The sequence below is a fragment of the Bombus huntii genome, chromosome 13 (assembly GCF_024542735.1).
Source record: "Bombus huntii isolate Logan2020A chromosome 13, iyBomHunt1.1, whole genome shotgun sequence".
Lineage (NCBI taxonomy): Eukaryota > Metazoa > Arthropoda > Insecta > Hymenoptera > Apidae > Bombus > Bombus huntii.
This window is the reverse complement of record NC_066250.1, coordinates 5,237,952-5,257,536: the sequence shown is the minus strand read 5'-3', so window position 1 is coordinate 5,257,536 and position 19,585 is coordinate 5,237,952. Positions and strand designations below refer to the sequence as shown.

The window sequence follows — 19,585 nt, the reverse complement described above, 5'->3', positions numbered from 1 at the left end:
GCATAAACATCTCCAGTTTATATATAATATTTTAAGGAGAATGTGTGCCTCGACTTGTTATTTCTATTTACAATGTTTTAGGTTTAATGACTGACATTTGATAGGATGCTTATCTTGTCATACTCGCCTCTTGCGAAATGTTCCGCTGACAAAATATAGAGCGATGGGATTGACACAGCTGTTGATGAAGCTCAGACAGAAACCAACGATCCTGAAGGCATGCCAATAGTCATCGTAGTCTTGCTCGGATGATGGACAAAAGTGGAACCACATCATAAACGTGTGGTACGGTAGGAAACAGATGAAGAAGATAACTACAAAGGCGATCACCATCTTTCCAACCTGTTGATCACAGCGAACGAAAGATACGTATTAAACTGGGACAACTAACCTGATATTTGGCCTAATTAGTTAAAATTTAATTATTAGAAACCTAGATTAGAATATTTTTTAGTAAGATAGTAAAAAATCTGAGATAAATAGTTAAATGTGGATTACGCATTACAATATTACTTCTTAAATTCTGAAATAAGCAGAAGATTTTCTCTATCGCGTTCTTATTTTTCTCTTCCGTCATTTTCTCCTCTATGATTCATTTCCTACTCTCTCGCTTCGTTTCCTTCCTTGCTTCTCTCCATTTTCGTCTTTTGTTTTTCTTCCTTTCCTTCTCTACTTTTAGCTTCGCTTTTCTTTTTTCCCTTAGTTGCCTTCTTTTCCTGTCGTTGCCTTCGCTTCACCCCCTTTTCTTCCATTTTCTTTCTATTTTCTTTTCTTCCTCCCTCTTTTCTATCATCTTACGCGATGAACAGATAAAGATTTGACATGACAACTAGCGCTTGTCAGCAAGTTTTACGATATGTCCGTTTAAAAATATCTATAATAAGATTTCGCAGGTATCTGCCTCAGATCGATCGCGACCTTAGCAGGTTTAGTCATCGTTCAATCGATCCTGTAAATATGCTTTCAACGTCTCAACACCGATGTCGTTAGATAATACGCCTTTGCCTCAACTTTTGAAATATTACGTCAAATAAATTCTCAAGTTCGATATTTAACTTCTTTCACAGAAGCCTTTTTTATCTGAAAGATAAATAGAGATTAGCTGGAAGAAAACGTCGCCAAGAGAAATAGTCTTTTCACAGCCGAGGAACAAATCTGGGAAGAGTGCAGGCGTTCTAGCATCTACGAAAAATAAAGAGGCGATAACTCGTAGTCGTTCGAGCGAATGGATCATTTTGATTCGCATGCAGCGTGTCTTGGTATGGATCGCCAGCGGATAGCAGTTAAATCGAATCTCTCGTCCAGGCGTAATTCTCAGCCGTTATCTAGAGGTGATTTGTCATCACTGTATTTATAGGCCAATCGATTACATTATTTGTCCGAATTGTTCCATGAAATTGTATTAATCTCGAAACTCTATTTTCACGAAACATAGCTACCGTTATTACTACTACGAAATGGCTTTTTGTTATCAAAATGGATTAGAGAATGGTTGAATGCATTTGACAGACGAGAACATTGGAAAAGTAGAAGTAAGAACCGTGGTTATTGAAGGTTGCGTCGTATCTTCGCTAGACACGCTTCGATGCCACCTTCTATCGAATCAGTGGAAGTGAATCAGAATATCGAGCCGCCTGTGAAGTGATTTTTAAATCAGACAACAATGACTTTCTGTTATCGAGTATTTTAATACACTGACTTGGTGTATTCGATCAAGCCATTGCACCCAAGTTGCATAAAAAGAAATAAATTTCTATTGAAATAACAATTGGTCGAAAGTGTAGATCAAATATGCGAACGATAGTCATCTTAAATTGTGTACGAAGTTTTCAAATAAATTATTATTTTATATGCAACAGAAACGAGGAAGACGAAGAGTTGGCTCGTTGAAGAAACTTCATTGGTCGATACGTCGATATACTTTAAGATGATCGGCCGTCACTTTTCATTCAAACACAATACGAAAAGTGAAATTGGATTACATGTTAAAGATATTGCCAGAGAATATCCCGATTTATAGTTTTATAATTAGCGTTATAATTAGTTTATAGATTTATAATTAGCGTTCTATCCCGGAAGTTATGGAACGCCTTCTTCGAGTTGTTGGACTAGACTTGTTTCATCGATGCTTAACTGTATATTGGCTTAAGGTTGTATTACACAATCTTATTATTGATCGTATCGAAGATTGCGTAAGTAAAGTATAGTTTATAACAATTGCACCATCGACTCGAGATTTGCGCTAAATTAATTCCGCTTCTTCTTGCACCTTGTTACTCGGGTACATGATGAGCGTGACATTTTTTCAAAATAAATAATTCACGTCTATAACTCGATTTACATCACAGTTTAAGTAACAATTTATTACAATTTAAATTTATTTACAAGTTGACTGCATATATAAGCAGTGTAATTTCATAAAAATATCATGCAGGTAGCAATTTCAATTACTCTTTTCTATACTGGTATACCTGTATACCTTTTGTGTCAAAATTAGATTTTACTTGAAAATTATATAATTTCATAATAATATCGATTTACTCTACCTTTTTGCGTGCTCGAATTTGCTCCAGCCGATGACATCCGGTGGATAATTCGCCGGGCATGTTCCTGGTGGATAGTTCGAGGTGTCGTGCCATTCCCAGATAGAATCCTGTTATAACGAGAAACGGTATCGCGTAGTAGGCCAGGAACTTGAATAACACCATCCCTTTCTTATAGTTCTTCCCTGCGTTTCAGAACGAGAAATAAATTATGCGACTTCGTGGGTGTGACACACGGAGAAATGTTCAAGCGGAGATCGTAAACGAGCAGCTATTTCGCTTTCTGTGTGTTCAGTTTAGGCGAAGAATACTTGCTCTTATAATTCGTTCCCGGATTGAGTAGAATAGTTTTTTAATACGGATAGAAATATTTCAGCGTGTGAGATACTCACCGAATTCCACGGGGAAAGGGCTACAGATCTGGATGCTGTAGTTAGTCTTTATATCTACGATCAGCACATGAGAGAAAACAGCACCTGGCATCGCCAGAACAATCGCCAGCACCCAAATAAGGCAGGCTATTAGTATCGTTAATGGTTTTGCACTCAATCCGGCTACATGGCGACGAATGGGATTTACGATCGCACAGTACCTACGATGCAACACGAGCATATCTTTCTTTTATTTGTAAATCAATTTTTATTGGAACTTTAACCCTGAAATACTACAGAACGGAGTAATTTATACTCCACTTATATGTTTCTTTTAGAGATGTCTGTCGTGCGTGTATTTTTATTACTGTTAAGAAATGGTTGCTATTTATACGTTCCGAGCTGTCCCATGCAACAAATATACCAACTGTAATATTAATATGTTGGTAAGATAGAAATCTTAGATTATATATAGATTTCTGTTTTACAATTTATTTATTATTTTACTATTTATTATATTATTTTATTTGCTTTATTACTAAATTTATCACTATTTGGCAAGGATGTTTAACGTCTTCTGTTTTATTAAACTTCACTAACGATACTAATTCAAATGTGCAAATAGATCCTGATAATTATTTCACATGGAAGAAATCAAAATTATTTAGCAACGTATCGTTTGTTCGAAATGAGCGTTGTGTTAATAAAATGATATGTAATTTTCAATATAGCGTTAAATTGGATTGTGTATAAATGTAGTATTGCAGGGTTAAGATCATCTTGTCTGATCAAATGAATTCTTCAGTTATACTTTATTTTAACGTTGAATTTTCTTATTAATGTAAATTAATTGATTTTCTTAACAGCGCAAAGGAAATTGGACGTTTAAGATTTCGTTTCGATTACTGATTAAACGCACGAACAACCAGTCGGTCGATTGGTCCATTAATGGGGCGGAACTTCACTAAAGTTAGGACGGCCAGCCTATCCCTGAGACAACAATTTCCTCAACCGTAACTGGGTTTGACAACTTACCTCTCGGCTGATAACGCGGTCAGAGTGAAAACTGAGACACCGATCGAAATATCCTTGGCGCACTCCGATAATTTGCAAACTGCCAGGCCCCACGGCCATGACTCGATTGTGTATAGAAGAGACGTGAACGGTACACTCGTTATGATCACCTGAAATACACGAAAGTTAAAAAGAGAAGGTACACGTGTATTGTATTGTATTGTATTTCCACGGTCAATTGTACTCGTGTTATTCAATCTACCCTTTATCGAAATTTTATTCGAGTATTTTTCTGTACTTTTGCGAAATTTGATTGAATACTACGAATATGTGGGAAACGTTTGAAAATCTGTTTCGTTGAAAACGATGCCTTTGAAATTTCGATAGGTGAGAGCAATAAAATAAACAATACTCAATATTATATTTGTACGGCATCGGGCATATAGTAAAATTATTAGAGAAACATTTATCAGGATTCATTGTTATCGAGAAAATTAAAATAAAAAGGAATCCGCGATAATGATACAGGAAAGTCTATTAAAAATATTCGTGATGAATTCACGTTCCACGTCCTTTTAACATACCGTGTAACGTTCACTCAATTTGCGAAAAAAAGATTCCTTCATTAACTCGCTAAATTTCACCTGAAATACGGACATCTCTGGTGAATTTCGAGATAAAAGGGGAATATTAACAGGAACGTTTTGTATTGAATATTATAATAAAAAATGTAGATTAAGCGAATTTTCTGCACTTTTATGCGGGATGTACAAATTTCGTCGTATGATCGAACACTCAATTATGCTGTTGCTCTCTTTTCTCAGTGGTAATCGTGAAATACACATTTTCTTTGTGTTTGAGTATGATCGTTCGAACACTATAATCGAGAAAATTTTTATTTATGATTTTCACACATGATATCGTATGGACCGCATTAATCTTTGATTATTCTCCATCCGGCTATAAATTGTCCATGGATCAGGATGTATAGCTACATATATCATAAAGTAAGCTCGATATCCACGAAAATAAGCGCGTTTATAATCGAACTCGCTATTGGTCCACGATTACGTGTCCAGAACGACGGAATTTTAACGGCTGATTGAAGGTGTCATATAACATGTGCTTCTTTTAGACGCGTATTATTTAGTAAATAATACGGTGATTTATGAAAATATTTGAATATTTTTAAAAATTTGGAAATTTCGTTACTAGACTATCATGATTATATTGGTAATATATGTAACAAACTAAAGAACACGTATAGAAGTTACAAGATATTTATTTCAAGCATACAATTCGCAGAAATCGCTATATCATATAAAAATATATTGTATTATACAAGAATAATTATGAATTTCTAAGAGACTTAAATTCTTCTATATTATATGTGATAATAAAGAGTAATGTCTGCGTTTCCCATGTATTTGTACGATATAATCAATTTTATCAATATAACCACGACAATCGACAATGACAATAAAACTGTCATAATATATATTCAGAAAAATTTTCTGTGATGGGTCTTCAGATGCTTTCGTGCGTTATCGTACCTACTTACATTCTACGCGAAATCGATGACGGAGAAAGTACCGGATGTTCTGAACTCGCTCGCGACAGATTTATACGCGCGATCCGACAGTCTGAATAAATTCGATATATCGCCAGGATACAAATGACATGGGGTCCTAGCAACATTTTCCGATTGACGGGAAATCGAAATGTAAAGAGGATCCCGACGAAGGAAGGAAAGATTTTTCTCATCTATATTCGGAATATTCATGGATTGTTAGTTTCCACCATTTCAGCTTTGTCGCAATTTATTTCCAACTTATTGGACATTCATTTTGATTTATTATATATATTTATACGCGGAATACAATGGGTAGCAGAGGGCTTTTTCAAGATATATGAATCATAACCACAAGAAGTACAATTAAATATTTATCCCTTCCGTGTTAGTAAGCTGATGAATCTTTTGATTGTGGTTTGCAAGAATAATAATAGATTAGTTTAATTCTACCCAGTTAATTATTCATATAGAAATATGTTTTTACAAAATTTATGCTATGAATTTTTCAACACATTTTATATTTTATGGGAGGAAACTCTCGACATGTTTTGTCCATCTGAATGTTTCTCAAACGTGCATGAAATCTTTCTCCATTTTATTCGACGTCAGAGATACCTTTTTTTAACGTCGGTCTTGAATGATACATTAGAGATAATATATACACATCCTGTCCTTCCTTACCAAAAGATCGCCCAAAGCCAACGAAAGCACGTAAATGTTGGGCACATTTCTCATGCTGGCGTCGCTCAACAAAGTAAACACCATGATTCCGTTTCCAATTACACCCACCACCAAGATTAATAAGAATATCACAGGTACTATGTACGTTTCCGGGCGCTGATCGTATGGAACGTAATTATTGTCCTCCTTGTTGGGGATCGTTGCATTCAGATTCACAGCCATCTGTAAAAGAATAAATCCACGTCTTTTCCATTCTTGAATATTCAACCTCAGTCACTGCAATTTACTCCCTTTTACCACGTTAAGGACAACTTGAAATTCTTCAACATTTTTCCAGCAAATTTATTTATTTTTCCGCGGAATAACAAAGCAAACTATGCGTTATGTATTTTATTTCCATTTTCAAACGTCGAACGCGCGTACTAACTCTATTCGTTACACGTATACATTTTTATAGAGAGGCAAGATTTTATTTGTCAATCAAATTAAACATGAATTTCATCAATCAGATATTTCTATTTATTTTAATTCGATCGATTGCCCTTCGACAAATTGCGCCGGTTGTCGATCGTTATTTCCTCACGCTGCTTCTACGTTTAACTATCGAATGATTGGATAACAATTTCTCATCGAACCGGAAAATCGGTTAGATTTCGACGATCAACTACTAGTTCAAAAATTGAAACGATACCAATAAACGTGCCTTTCTCCCTCGCAAAACTAGTCACTCAACTATACAGTCATTTGAATGTATTGTAAACGTTCTACTTTCCGTGTATTTCCATGGAGGTTAGCTAAATTGGTATGTGGGCGAATGTGAATTTCCGTGTGTGTTTATTCACTAAAAATAAAACGAGAAACGTTCCTGTCGATGGTAGGTAGGCAAAGAAATTGTCCATTTCTTTTGATATTTCAAGAAAACTACCTCGGCACCTGTGTGCGCGTTTTAAACAAATTATTTGCCCAATGGCACATGGTAATAGCCTATAATCGGAAGCTTTGTAGTTTTCAGCTATAAGGAGACTGTACGAATATTTAAATTGTATTTCGGCTATGTAGTTATTGGAAAAATTGGAATATTTATAGAAAACTTTTATAAATATATTGTGTTTTATATGAAATTATTATAGTTACATCGGTAGAGTTTGTAAGAAATCTGTAAACGTATATAGAAACTACAAGATATACACTTATATCGTCACGTGCCACTAATATTTCATAGAGATCGTAATATTGATTTAAATAGCTCATCATGCTGTTAAGCCTAGATATTCAGTCAGACTATTTTTAATATTTATTATATGTTTAGAATAATTGCTTATACTATATACTAATTTTTGTATTAAGTGTTTTAGTATTTTTCAAGCAATCTTTTATTATTAAGTAATTTTTATATTATGTATACATAATAGTATCCCATTAATAGTTCTAATTAAATTCCAAACTGTTTTATATAACACAGACAATATATGCGTAAAAGTTTTCTACGATAAATATTCAAATATATGCAGCGTAGCGAACCACTGTAGGTAAAAGAAGCAAAGAGAAAAGATGTATCATTCGACACCAGATGGATTTCTTTTCACGCGAGAGAAAAAAGGCCCCTTTTACCAGTCGAGTGCGATTTCCTTCAGTTATTGACTAAATTTTGTCTCGACGTTTTAATATCATTCCCCAACAATGGCGCAAAAATCCAATGTGTATTCTTTAAAATAGAAAAACAGGTAAAGGGACGAGGAAAACGAAGCTCGCACGCCCAACAAGCGATATTTCATTGAAATATAAGTTTTTTATTTTTCGTGAAAAATGTTTCTATAAATAACATTTATGCATCCCTATAAATTCCATTAGTATTTAAAATATATCGCTTGTTTGTTCGTGGTCCGTGTTTTCTTTATTTAAACACGACAAGAGAGTAATGAAAACGAAAATAACATCATGTAAGCGAATCTGACGGAACGTTCAAATACTTTGGCGTCTGCATATTTTCCACGATACTTTTTTCAAGCGAGCGAACATCTTGTGTATTCACTTTTGCATCGTCTGTTTGTTATTTCCAGCAAGTTGTACAGACGAAGTTGCAATATCACGGTTCCATCGCTTCAGCATCCTGTTTTCGAATTAATGTAGTTGAGCCACCCGCGTCAGATGGATATATATCCGTGTACCTTCTTTTCTAAAATATTTTTCCAACGTCCGCTTTTTAAATTTCGATCACATATATGCTTTTGTAAAGCACAAATTTGTTTGAACTTTCGAGTTATTTCCTCGCTCGGTGAATAGTTAATCTACAGTAGTAATAGCGCTGTATGTTGAAACAAGTATATCTTAAATATATAATTAATGGTAAACAGGTTTCTACAATACTAACAATATTGTAGTTCATTAATATAATGAATAATTGCAACTGTAAATACTATATTACAATGAATAATTTTAGCTATTGAATATTAATACCTGTTTAAGGTAACTGTTAATTGCAATAGATAGCTTCTAACCTGTTCTAAGTTTTACCAATCTGATCACGATAATCGAGTCTCATTACTCAAAGCGAAATTTCCAAATGTTTCAAAGGGTATAATACTCAACGATAAATTAGCATGAAGACATTTTGAACGTAGTTTTTTCGTGGCTTACCACGCGGCGTGTTTCATTAAAATTTGTTAATTGCTCACAATTTTCAGACGTTTTCAATTTCAAGCTCTTTTGCAATCAGCTGAAAGTTGGATAGGCACAAAGGGAACGTAACTATGAAATTTTCTCTCAGAGTATACACGAGGTACAAGAGTTCTTGGGGATCAAGCATGAAGATTAGGGGAAACTATAGTTAGCGGTAAACGTTGTACGCGATTGTAAAGATAAGACACGAACGTAAGCGAAAATGCTTACTAACGAAGTATAATATACGTTGAAGATTGCACGTTAGAATTGCAAATTGCGACGTTGTTTCTTACTGATCTGAAAACGCCAACATCCTAGAAAACCCTTTAAAAGAGAAGAGAACATTTGTGCTGGTGAAACGATTCAAGAATGCAATATAATGGAATGATATTCGTGTAATTGTCTTTTAACTCCGCTTTTCATCCTGTTTTTTTATTCCTTTTGATCTTCCCAAGTCTTTAAATAAGTCTCTTCTATATTTATCATTGAAAATATTTTAGTTGGAAATGGAAAGGAATAAACCTTGCGCTATAGTGTCATTTTTCATTTTCCGATACGCCGTTCCTTTTGTCCCATGCAAAACCCACGCGTCCATATCTGGATGCTCGATAACGAATCGCGGCACAATAAAAACTAATCAGATCGATCACGTTGCTATATGACCTTTCTACCATTTTAAATTGATATAAACTCAACGACAGCGACAGCGTCGAATGCTTCACGGTACGGCATTTGGATGGGGATTTAGGACAAAAATCAGAATTTGCTGGCCGCGTTCGCACGTTTGCGGGCCACGTTTGCACGTTTGCAGGCCACATTCTCAGGTTCTACAGTGCGGCGTTTGAATGAGGATTCGGGACAAAAATTTTAAAAAGACATATAATATGCAGTTTTCCAGAAACTTGATATCAGGGAATTCGATGTCAATAACATGTTGTTTACCAAATCTCCCTTAGTATTTTCCCTACTTCCTGGCTCAGTTTAAATAGCTCCTTTTTGTAAATTAAAGAAAAATAAGATTTTTTGTCAGATGTTATAGACACCTAGTAAAGAACAGAGTTTTCATGTAAAAAATTTTTTCAGACAAGTGTGGTAAAAAATCAACCTGCGTGGCGCTGTTGAGAACTGTTCGACTCGAAAATGCTCGTCGATGCTATTTCGAAACTTCATATTCTGACGAGAAATCAATACAAAAGTAACTAACCGTAGAACCTACAAATTTTTTAGAAAGTCAATTTTCCATGGAAAAAAGTTACTATTGTTGATATTTATAGCATCAGTCTCCAACTACCTAATGGTAAAATGAACGAATGTTTCAATATAAAAATTTACAGTTAGAAAGATAATTCCAAATTGACTATCGTAACGTACGGGTTTATAATGTAAAGTAGCAGCATTCAAAAGACCAAATAATTCTGAAGGCAAACTGAATACGTAATTCCAATTTCTAAAAGTTCCTTCAGTTTCGTACCAATATAGACGATCGTTATCGAAAAATTTTTCAGAAGTCAAACAATAAAAGTTGATAGAGTTGGTCAGTTTAATTTCCATGTGATTCAAATGTGTAATAGATGTCCTCATATTAATCGAATACTAACGATATCGCTTTAACGATACTTGAAAAGGAGTTCTAGCTCTTCTAATGAAGTAAAACGCAGATACACATGAATTAATGAAATCTCGTTCTACATCGTTTGATTTCAAAAGGAATTTCTTATCTTCTTAGAAAACAGTGTTTTATACGTAGTAACGATACCATCGATGAACGTATGTGTAAATTTCACGAGCTGAGTCGCGTATCTTGCACGATCGTATTCTTCGAAACTTTATGGCTTCCCATAACGATTCTCCCGTCTGTGAAACTACGTATTGTCTCGCTTCGTTACCGGCGAAGTTAAACGTGGTGTCTCCCGAAGTGATATTTCACGGAGTTGATAAATAAGAGAAATGGAACGAAATCGACCGCGTTTGAAAGAAATTGCACCATCTGAGTTTAATTTATCCACGTCGCAGAATCGCTGAAACTTCGTTATTTCACAAACATTTCCAACGATTTCGTCACACTTTCGTGATTTCATGACTGGTAATATATTCCTTTCGATTCCCTGTTTGTAGAATTTTACGAAGACCTCTGCAGCTTCAGCGCGATGTTCCATGTCCCATGAATCAGACTAGATTTACGCCTGAACTTCGTGAACGAGTTTGAAGCGAACACAACGTGTGACGAGTTTCGTGCCACGCGTTAAAAGAGTCCAACTTAGTTTTCAAACAGTCAGTGAAACGTAAAGCAACCGTGGCCATGGTATAAAATGATATACAAGGTGTTAAAGCTGTGGACGATATTTATAGGATTTTATATATTACATGTCAGATTAATTTTTAATCCTGCAAGTATTTTCGGTTTATAACTGGTATTTAAAACAGTCCTTCGGTTTGTTGCACGTCCTTACAAATTACGGAAAAAACAGATGGGTGTCTAACGGAAAAGCCGGTTTTTCCCATGCACAAGGTCACCCCCAAGCCACGTCGGTAGGAGGCTTCCTCCTCCAATCTTCACTTATTAATATTGGCTATAACCAATGGGCATCGCGGATCGTTGCCCTCACTGTTCTAACGAAAAGTGTGAACAACGAATCCACGTCCTTAGTTCAAAGCTTCACTTATTCTTCATCGTTAGAATAGTCAACATGTGATTACCGAGTTACTATCCTTAAATCAATCATTTACTTAACTTATACATACGCCTTAGTGTAACTCTTAAGTGTTGGAAATATAAATTTTATAACCCTGTTAATCGCAGCGTTATACCAACTCAAGCACCCCTATTATCTCACCGGAAATCAGGGGATCGATCTTTCGCGGCGTCGATTATTATAATCGTAACGGGAATTTACGACTCCCTTTGACGTGTTTCCTCGCGATTGGTCGAAAATACAGTTGGTTACACGAATTATTTTCGAAATAAATATTTATCCAAGGTAGTCATTCGAAAATCATTTTAAATTCACCGATAGCTGCATAGATCGATGAATCAGCTGATGAAACTTTCTCTTCATTCTATTCACATCTCGCGTTTCTCATTTTAAGTCAAATAGAAATGAAACATATAACAATGGAAATTCTATTGTCGTTTGTTTTCTTAGGAACGAAGAACGCAAAGTTCGAGTAAAATAAAGAGAAAAATCCGTAATTCATAAATTTTTACCGCAAAATTAAATTGTCTATGAATTGAAAAATAAGCTTTAAATCTTCTTGTGTATGAATATTTTGACCTGTTGAATGATACACTGTAAATGTCGCCCACGTCTTCTCATCATCCTGTTACAAGTATCGTGTTAAAGGTGTAGTCCTCAAAGTGTTTTTGTAATCGTCTACGATCCCAGATGAAAGGGGAACTATCGTATTACGTTCTCTTAGAGCAATTGAAAAATAACTCTCGTACTTGCGATCGAAACATTCAATCTGCTAGTTTCAGATTCGTTAATGGCACCAGTACCATGCCTTCGACGTTCGGAATAAGATGTATCTGTTCTCAACATCGTAGACACCCAAGCTATCTATTTTCACTCTTCTTATGGTAGGGTGAAATTGAATTGCGGTTTTGGAATTTCTCCTTGTATCAGACTATCAGTTGAAGTAAATTCACGGAAAACAGAATGCCACGGAAATGTGTCAAGCTTGACATAATCCAATTACAGAAGTCATAGAAATTGAAATATTATAATTATTAAAAATGTAACTCCCTCCGATAATGCACTAGTAAAATCATCTTGTTCCGGTATGAAAGTGATACACAATTCTATGGACTATACTATTATTATTATACTATACTATTCTTTCCATAAGAAAAATACACAAAATTTGGCAAAGATTCTTTCACTGGAATATCGACACGCATTTAAAAATCGCCCTACTATCATAGCTCACACATGGAATTAAAAGGATTGTCATTGCATTCATAGTTGCAGTAGTATTTGTAATAATTGATATTAATGACGTTATGCAAATATTATTCGCCCTGTTGCTGAAAGTGATTATTCGAAATTGCTTCGGACTGAAATGCCGTGAATTCGTTGCGACAGAGGGTAACAGGTGTCATGTTGTAAATATAACGCAGCGGGACGCGACTAAATGTAATTTTTTAATAACGATAATCCTGGTTGTATTCGCAACGAGGGAAATGGCGATTGCGGTGCACAGATTTAACGTTGTAAAAATACGTCTGTCATATACATATCCTATGGTGTGCCACGATCAACGGACTGAAACCGATTGCCGACGAAGTGTGGCCGAAAAATGGACGATGTATGTGTAACGACGTTTCAACGATCCATTCTAATGGGCCACGCATATTCATTCTCGTTCAAATTCGACCAGTCGTGTGAAAAACGCGATTTTATTCTTTTATTCTTAAACGCGATAATCTGGTTTGATGTATAGAATCAGTATACAATAAAAGCAGCTGATATTACGATATTGATTTATCGTTTTCACGAGTGTTGGATTCTCTGTACCTGTTATTATACACGGATATACGATACAGAAAAATTAATAAACTAACTCGATAGTATTTCAGTCTTATGTGTATTGAATGGTGAATTTGTTTTCTAGCCGATCTGGAACGAATACCTGAATCAGGTTCTAAAACCAATTATATTCGTACTAACATACTCCACTGTAATTCTGTTTTAGAATAGTACAAAATTAGTTCGAATATGAGAGATGTGCTTATTTTAGAGATTCTCTGTGTACAAACATTAGAACATTTTCCAGATGAAAACCTTATAGAAACTAATGGACAAAAACCTGATGTTATTTCTTAGAACGAGTTAAATCCGAGAGATAACAACGGTATTAAAACATATCGATTAATATCAAGTATATTCTATGAGTTAAATAATGACGTCGATTCCTGCTGGTACAATTGTTACGTTCCTGTTTTTATTCATTTTAACGAGACAATGGATAATGCGTTGGAATAAATATTTTTATATTTAATACGAAGGGAAAAAATTTCTAACGAAAAAATATGTACAATTCCATATAAGATAATCGTATCGACGCAACGTGTACGTGTAATGGCAATAACTATATTAAGAGAAATCACAAATGAAATATCTTCAAGATTGTTTTTACGCACCAGCGTATGGGAAATCTATTTTTCTCACGAACTACGCTTCCCGCTAGAAACTTTCCCTCAAGGACGGCTAGCATCCCTCTCTAACCACCAACATGGAAATTGACCAATTAACAGCAACATCAATTTCCCTCACTTTCCGAACGAAGACATCTCTCGACGAGTCCGATGATCTCGTGTCCTTAGACACACCCTATCATAGCATCCTCGGTCTCATTAGAGAGTGACTTATCGTCTTTACGCTCGATGGATATTCCACGTTTTAACAAAGAGTTAGTTTAGTAATACTTGCACCGTAGCCAAGCAAGTCGATTACGACTTGGGCTTTGGAAGAAAGCGCATTCTGTTACCCCGTTGATCGCGGATTCGTTGTTGGACCCAGGATCATTGTCATTAGCTTCTCGAGTGTCTGATTACCGCGGTTACTTGTCAAATTCTGTAATAGTCGTATTTCCACTAGTCAATGTCTTCTCCATTGCATAGCAACAATGTGTAGTCCAAATGAGGATTCGTTTCGCGCCCCTAACCCTAATCATAATGTGAACCCGACATGTATGTAGAAACCAATACCTGCATAGAAGCTCCAAGACATTCATAGCGTTCTGTACTGCAAATGATATTGCAATGGAAACCGAATGGTGGCTCATTAATTTCGGGATAACCAGAAATTGGTATTCGGAGAGTACAAGCTATGGTTTAGGTTCCATTAATTATTTACTAGTCGGAACTTGAGTTTGAAGCGTGCCCTTTTAGAAGAAAGTTCCTGATGTATTGTCGATGTCGTGTTTACGGATGAACTAGCATTAAGTATCGATAGATGAACATACTATTTCCACGTTTGCGATGCGGTGATATTCCACAGCTTGTGTAACTTTAATCAATGTCTCAGCTTCCCTTAAACTTTAAACCGTTTTGAATGGAATATTCATGCGAGTTCGCAAATGTTGTGTCGAATTATAATGATTTGTAGAACCATGCATAGTGTCGCGAGACGTCGTCCTAACGAAGAAGATGATGAACGATACATCGCCTCGTCGAAGAAAATGGACGACTGTTAAGAGTTAACCATTACAGAGAAGATCCGACCCGAAATTCAATTTACCTATATTTATCGACCATATTCTCTGTTATATTCTTTTACGAGCTATGGGATGGGTTTAACTTCTCCCTAACGATCGTCTCTGTGTCACAGAAATTGCATCGGTGGATCGTTTCCTTAGTGTGTAAAAGCTGAAAATTTTCTGATATGAAAGAGATATTCTCAATACACGTTCGTAATACGTTCGTAATACGCTCGTAGATAAAATACTACGATGCGTTCAAGCTATTTGAGGCGAGGAAATGCACGATACACTATAGAAACGTAATGGCACTGGTTTCGTAATTTTTTAAGGCAGGCTGTTTTCTTTGGTGTGTAATTTATGGAATGTTCGCGCGACGCTTCACAAAGCGGGACTCTAAGGCAGAGTTCGCGTGGCTAAAGGGTTTTTCAAGATGTAAATACCGCTTCCTGGAAGTAGAAGAACATGCGAAACCACTTAGTACACGAGGTAATCTTTTGGGTATAAATTATTAATCCTTAAATGCATAGTGGTGTCGTCACTTGATAATATAACTTTTTTCTTAACATAGCAAATATATGCGAGGCATTGTCAGCAGAGTTAGACTAAAACATATTTCTTCTAAATGTGAGTTTATGAATAAAATTATTATATTACACATAGTTCGATACAAGTAACATAAAAATACTATCAAATTAGTTTATTTCATTTGTACGTTTGATTATCCTATTGTCTCCGTCTCTTGTTACAGTAAAATGTTTTAAGAATTGTGTTATGCAATCAACGAGATAAATAGCTGATTACATCTTCGCGATAATCGACCTGCAATTTCCTTATATCTTTCAGACACGTTATAGCCATCTTTGATAGCAAAGTATTTTCCCCAGTAAAAAATTAAAAAAAATAAATGGCGTGAATTCAATAATTTTTCTATGATTTTGTGGTTTGATTATATCTAGGGAGAAGAATCAGGGTTTGACAAATATATTGCAACCATTTCTGTAACTCTTTAGCTACAGAAGTGTTTCACTTCGCATTCTTCCTTCTGGCAACGCGAAAACTCATCACGACGGATATCTTGAGGTACGAAGTTAACGAGAAACTTTATCCACTTTGTGACAATCTCCAGAATGTAACTTTTTCAATTAGGTACAGAATTTGAACTTTCAAATCGAAATCTCCGTTCATTAGTTCGTGTGCAAATGAACCGAACGGGAAGGAACAAGTACCGTGCTGATGTTGAAGTTCAGCGTCCTACGAAAGTAATTCGTGAAAGTTGCGAACTGCCGAAGAAGTCGAAAAAGTTCTTAAAGGTTCGTGGGTAATTTTAATTTAGTTCCAAAGTGCAAGAAACATTTGGATACGATTAAAATTTCCGCGTGAATATAAAGGGTGATCGTTAGGAATTGATTTCTGCACGATGTCATAGCGAAATTTAGAGAACATATAGAACCAAACCGAGCAAATACACCATTAAAATTGGCAAGCACCTGTCGCGTCGATATCGCGACACGGTTTTATAGGCTTTCCACTTTCATTAGCTTCCCAAATTGCAATATTCGCGAGATTGGAATCAAACTAGAATTATATCTTCGACGATTATTGGAACGAGCGAAAATTTCTACGGATAGTGATCACAGAATTTGTCAGTCAGCTGATAAACGTATTGAGCTAACATGATTTGCAAGGGAAACCTTCCGTTTCCATATCAATTTCAAATCTATTTGGCTATGATCGCGCATCCCTCGATTGCCACATTTTTATGGAAAACTCTGCTTATTAAATGTACACAAGCGGGTCGAACGATGGACGGACTGTTCCATTATTCTTTCTAATAAAAAATTATTATTTTACTTTTGGAATGGACCATCGAATCCATTTCTGAATAAAATTTGTGATCGTGATTGTTTGTACACTTTGGAAAATTATATGTTGACTTCCAACATGTTAAATAGCATTCAAGTTTTGTTAATGAAATGTTCTCCTCTCGTGTCGTATTCTGGAGGGTGGTTTCATCCCTTGAACTCGAGTTATCGCGACTAAAAAAGATGTGCAATTATAAATGTGACTGTTCTTCAAGTTTCATCCAAGTTTTGTTATTGGGATCAAATGCAAATTTCGAGTCTGTCAGATTTTTCTCTGTAAATCAGCTAAAATGTCCGAAGCTATTCTCTCAAGTAACTTGTAATAACTAACCCTTACTCGAATCTCTGCCCTGGGCAATGTTCACTCCATTGATCAGCAACTTCAGTTACCGGTCACCTTCACTAAAATCGTTCCATGGCTCAATGCCTCGAGGGTGCACTTCCAGCTCCAACTGTTTTCTTGGACAGTGTCCTCTACCTACATCGATGGCGGAGAATAATCTGTCGTCTCGCGAGCAATCTCTCTGCAGACGCTGCCGTGTAAACTTGCAACTATTTCCTTGACAAATCATCTTCTGTGGACGATGTCCATTTCGTGGTTATTTAGTGGTTACTTTCACCAAAATTGTCGACCACTTGATCACTGTGAAACTTTCCGGGGGATTCTTAGTAGTTTCACCTACTTTCACAGACAGTGTCTATCCCAGGTTAGTAAAATAAACAGGCTATCGGGACCTTATTTGGAACGTAGAACGATTTTCGCTATCAGAGATGCAGATCCTATCAAGCAAAGGGGAGAAACTTCGGAGAAAGGAAATTGACGCTAAAACATAGTTACACAATCTAAACGAAGAATGTCGAAAAAGGAATATGCTAGGACTAAAAAAAAAATGTTAAGGACATTAAGAGAAATTCCAGTAATAAAAAACAAAACTGACACGAAGTTCGAAGAATAAGTACAGATCAAGAATATCACCGAAAAAAATACAAAAAAAAAGGTAGAAGAAAAGACTGGACGAGAAGACTAAACTGTAGTTTTACTGATAAAGAAACAGGAACACCAAAGAGAGTAGTTCAATGAATAAAAAATAGCCTGACGATGCTAAAAATCAGCAATAAAAAAAGGTATACAATCATTATACTACCATTCGCGGTATGATAGCCCTGATATATTGGAAACTTTTAACCTTGCTTTCGATTTAATAAAATTTGCAATCCCACTGAAAACTTTTAATTTCAGTTCATCCCTTAACTCGAATTACTCCGAGATTCTCTCGTTGATGGCTGTATATAGTTAAAGGAGGGGGAAAAACTAACCATTGGCAGAGGTTTATTCTTCGACAGAAAAAGTCTCGTTGAGACTATTCTTTCTAATCACTGGAACGCTGAGATTTCCAACGTCATTTTCTGGTAATAAATCCAGCTGATATCAACTACCGGAAGCACCTACGCGCACTAACACGTTCGTGATATTCATTTCAAAATAACGCACGTGTGTTTTATATTTCGTGTTTCCCTGAGTATCTCATACTTCTTCATAACATCGTTGAACATTCGTCTGTTTACCGATGGAAGCAGGAAAACGAGGGAAAAATATGTAGACGAAAAGAAGGAATCTGTTTTAATAACGAACTATGAATATCTATGCAAAATTTTACGAACATGATATCATGAACGACCTATATCTTCATTTGTTGTTGAATAGAAATTAACGGTGCTGTAAACACGGTTATCATAAGATCTACAACTTCACGATCTTATTAAATATACTTTTTCTGCAATATAATCGCAGAGACACTTATCGGGATTATGTATTATAATGAATATTGTGTAAATAAGAAAATTGAAATGTATCGAACACAAATTGAAGATAAGATATAAGAGTCATGTACCGTAATGAATATTTTGTTTAAGTACGTTCAAATGTATCAAACAGAAATTAAAGATGCCACGGGATAAGAATTATTTATTACAACGAGTATTTCATTTTACAAAATTGGAGTGTTTCAAACAATAATTAAATATGGCTGGATAAGAAACATTTATAAGAGTTAGGTTTGGGTTAGATTTCTCTTACTTATCTCTCTGTGTGTCCGTCCGTCTCTCTCTTTTTCTTGTGTTTATCTTAGGGGTCCTTTAATTTGTAAATACAGAACCTTCCTTCTACATCTATCTTTTTCCCAATTAGCAATTTCATATTTTAGGTAAATAATTTCACGTCCGCGAAAGAATAGAGTTACTAAACTAACGAATTACATTACTGTCTCGGCAAAGGCGTTAAATTCTGTCGATTCATCGTCTACAAGGTACAAGCGGCTGAATGACAGCTACTTTATCGAGGGAATTGCGTTATAATGTTGTCGGCGACCGGCAAAGAGCTTTAATCTATTGATTGTCATTCGAGTAACTGAATTCGGAAACAAGCTCGTGGTAATTAAAAAGAATGCATCGCTAATGTATTTAAGATGCGATAAAAAAGAAATTTCATTTATCCTCGCCGATAAGGATAAAGGTAAATATCAAAAAGGGAACACGTTTCAGACGACAAACTCGATTTTGATCGACCGGTCATTGAATTTTCCTGTCACGTTCTTGTTACTAGAGTTGACTTTTCGCCCATTTAGCGCCGTTTTAGTGCTTTCGTCGTATTATTCTATGTTACTAATTAAATCTTCTGGA

General features: G+C 35.6%; 1 protein-coding gene across 1 annotated transcript in view; it reads right to left on the bottom strand.

Annotated features, from left to right (window-relative positions):
* LOC126872517 (neuropeptide CCHamide-2 receptor-like) overlaps window positions 1–19,585 on the bottom strand; it is a 32,322-nt gene that overhangs the window by 892 nt on the left and 11,845 nt on the right. The window contains exons 3-7 of the mRNA XM_050632584.1: window positions 6,183–6,404; window positions 3,950–4,098; window positions 2,936–3,135; window positions 2,547–2,728; window positions 128–342 (exon numbers count right to left, since the gene is read on the bottom strand). Coding sequence (XP_050488541.1) covers window positions 128–342; window positions 2,547–2,728; window positions 2,936–3,135; window positions 3,950–4,098; window positions 6,183–6,404 — 968 coding nt within the window. The remainder of the gene's footprint in view (window positions 1–127; window positions 343–2,546; window positions 2,729–2,935; window positions 3,136–3,949; window positions 4,099–6,182; window positions 6,405–19,585) is intronic.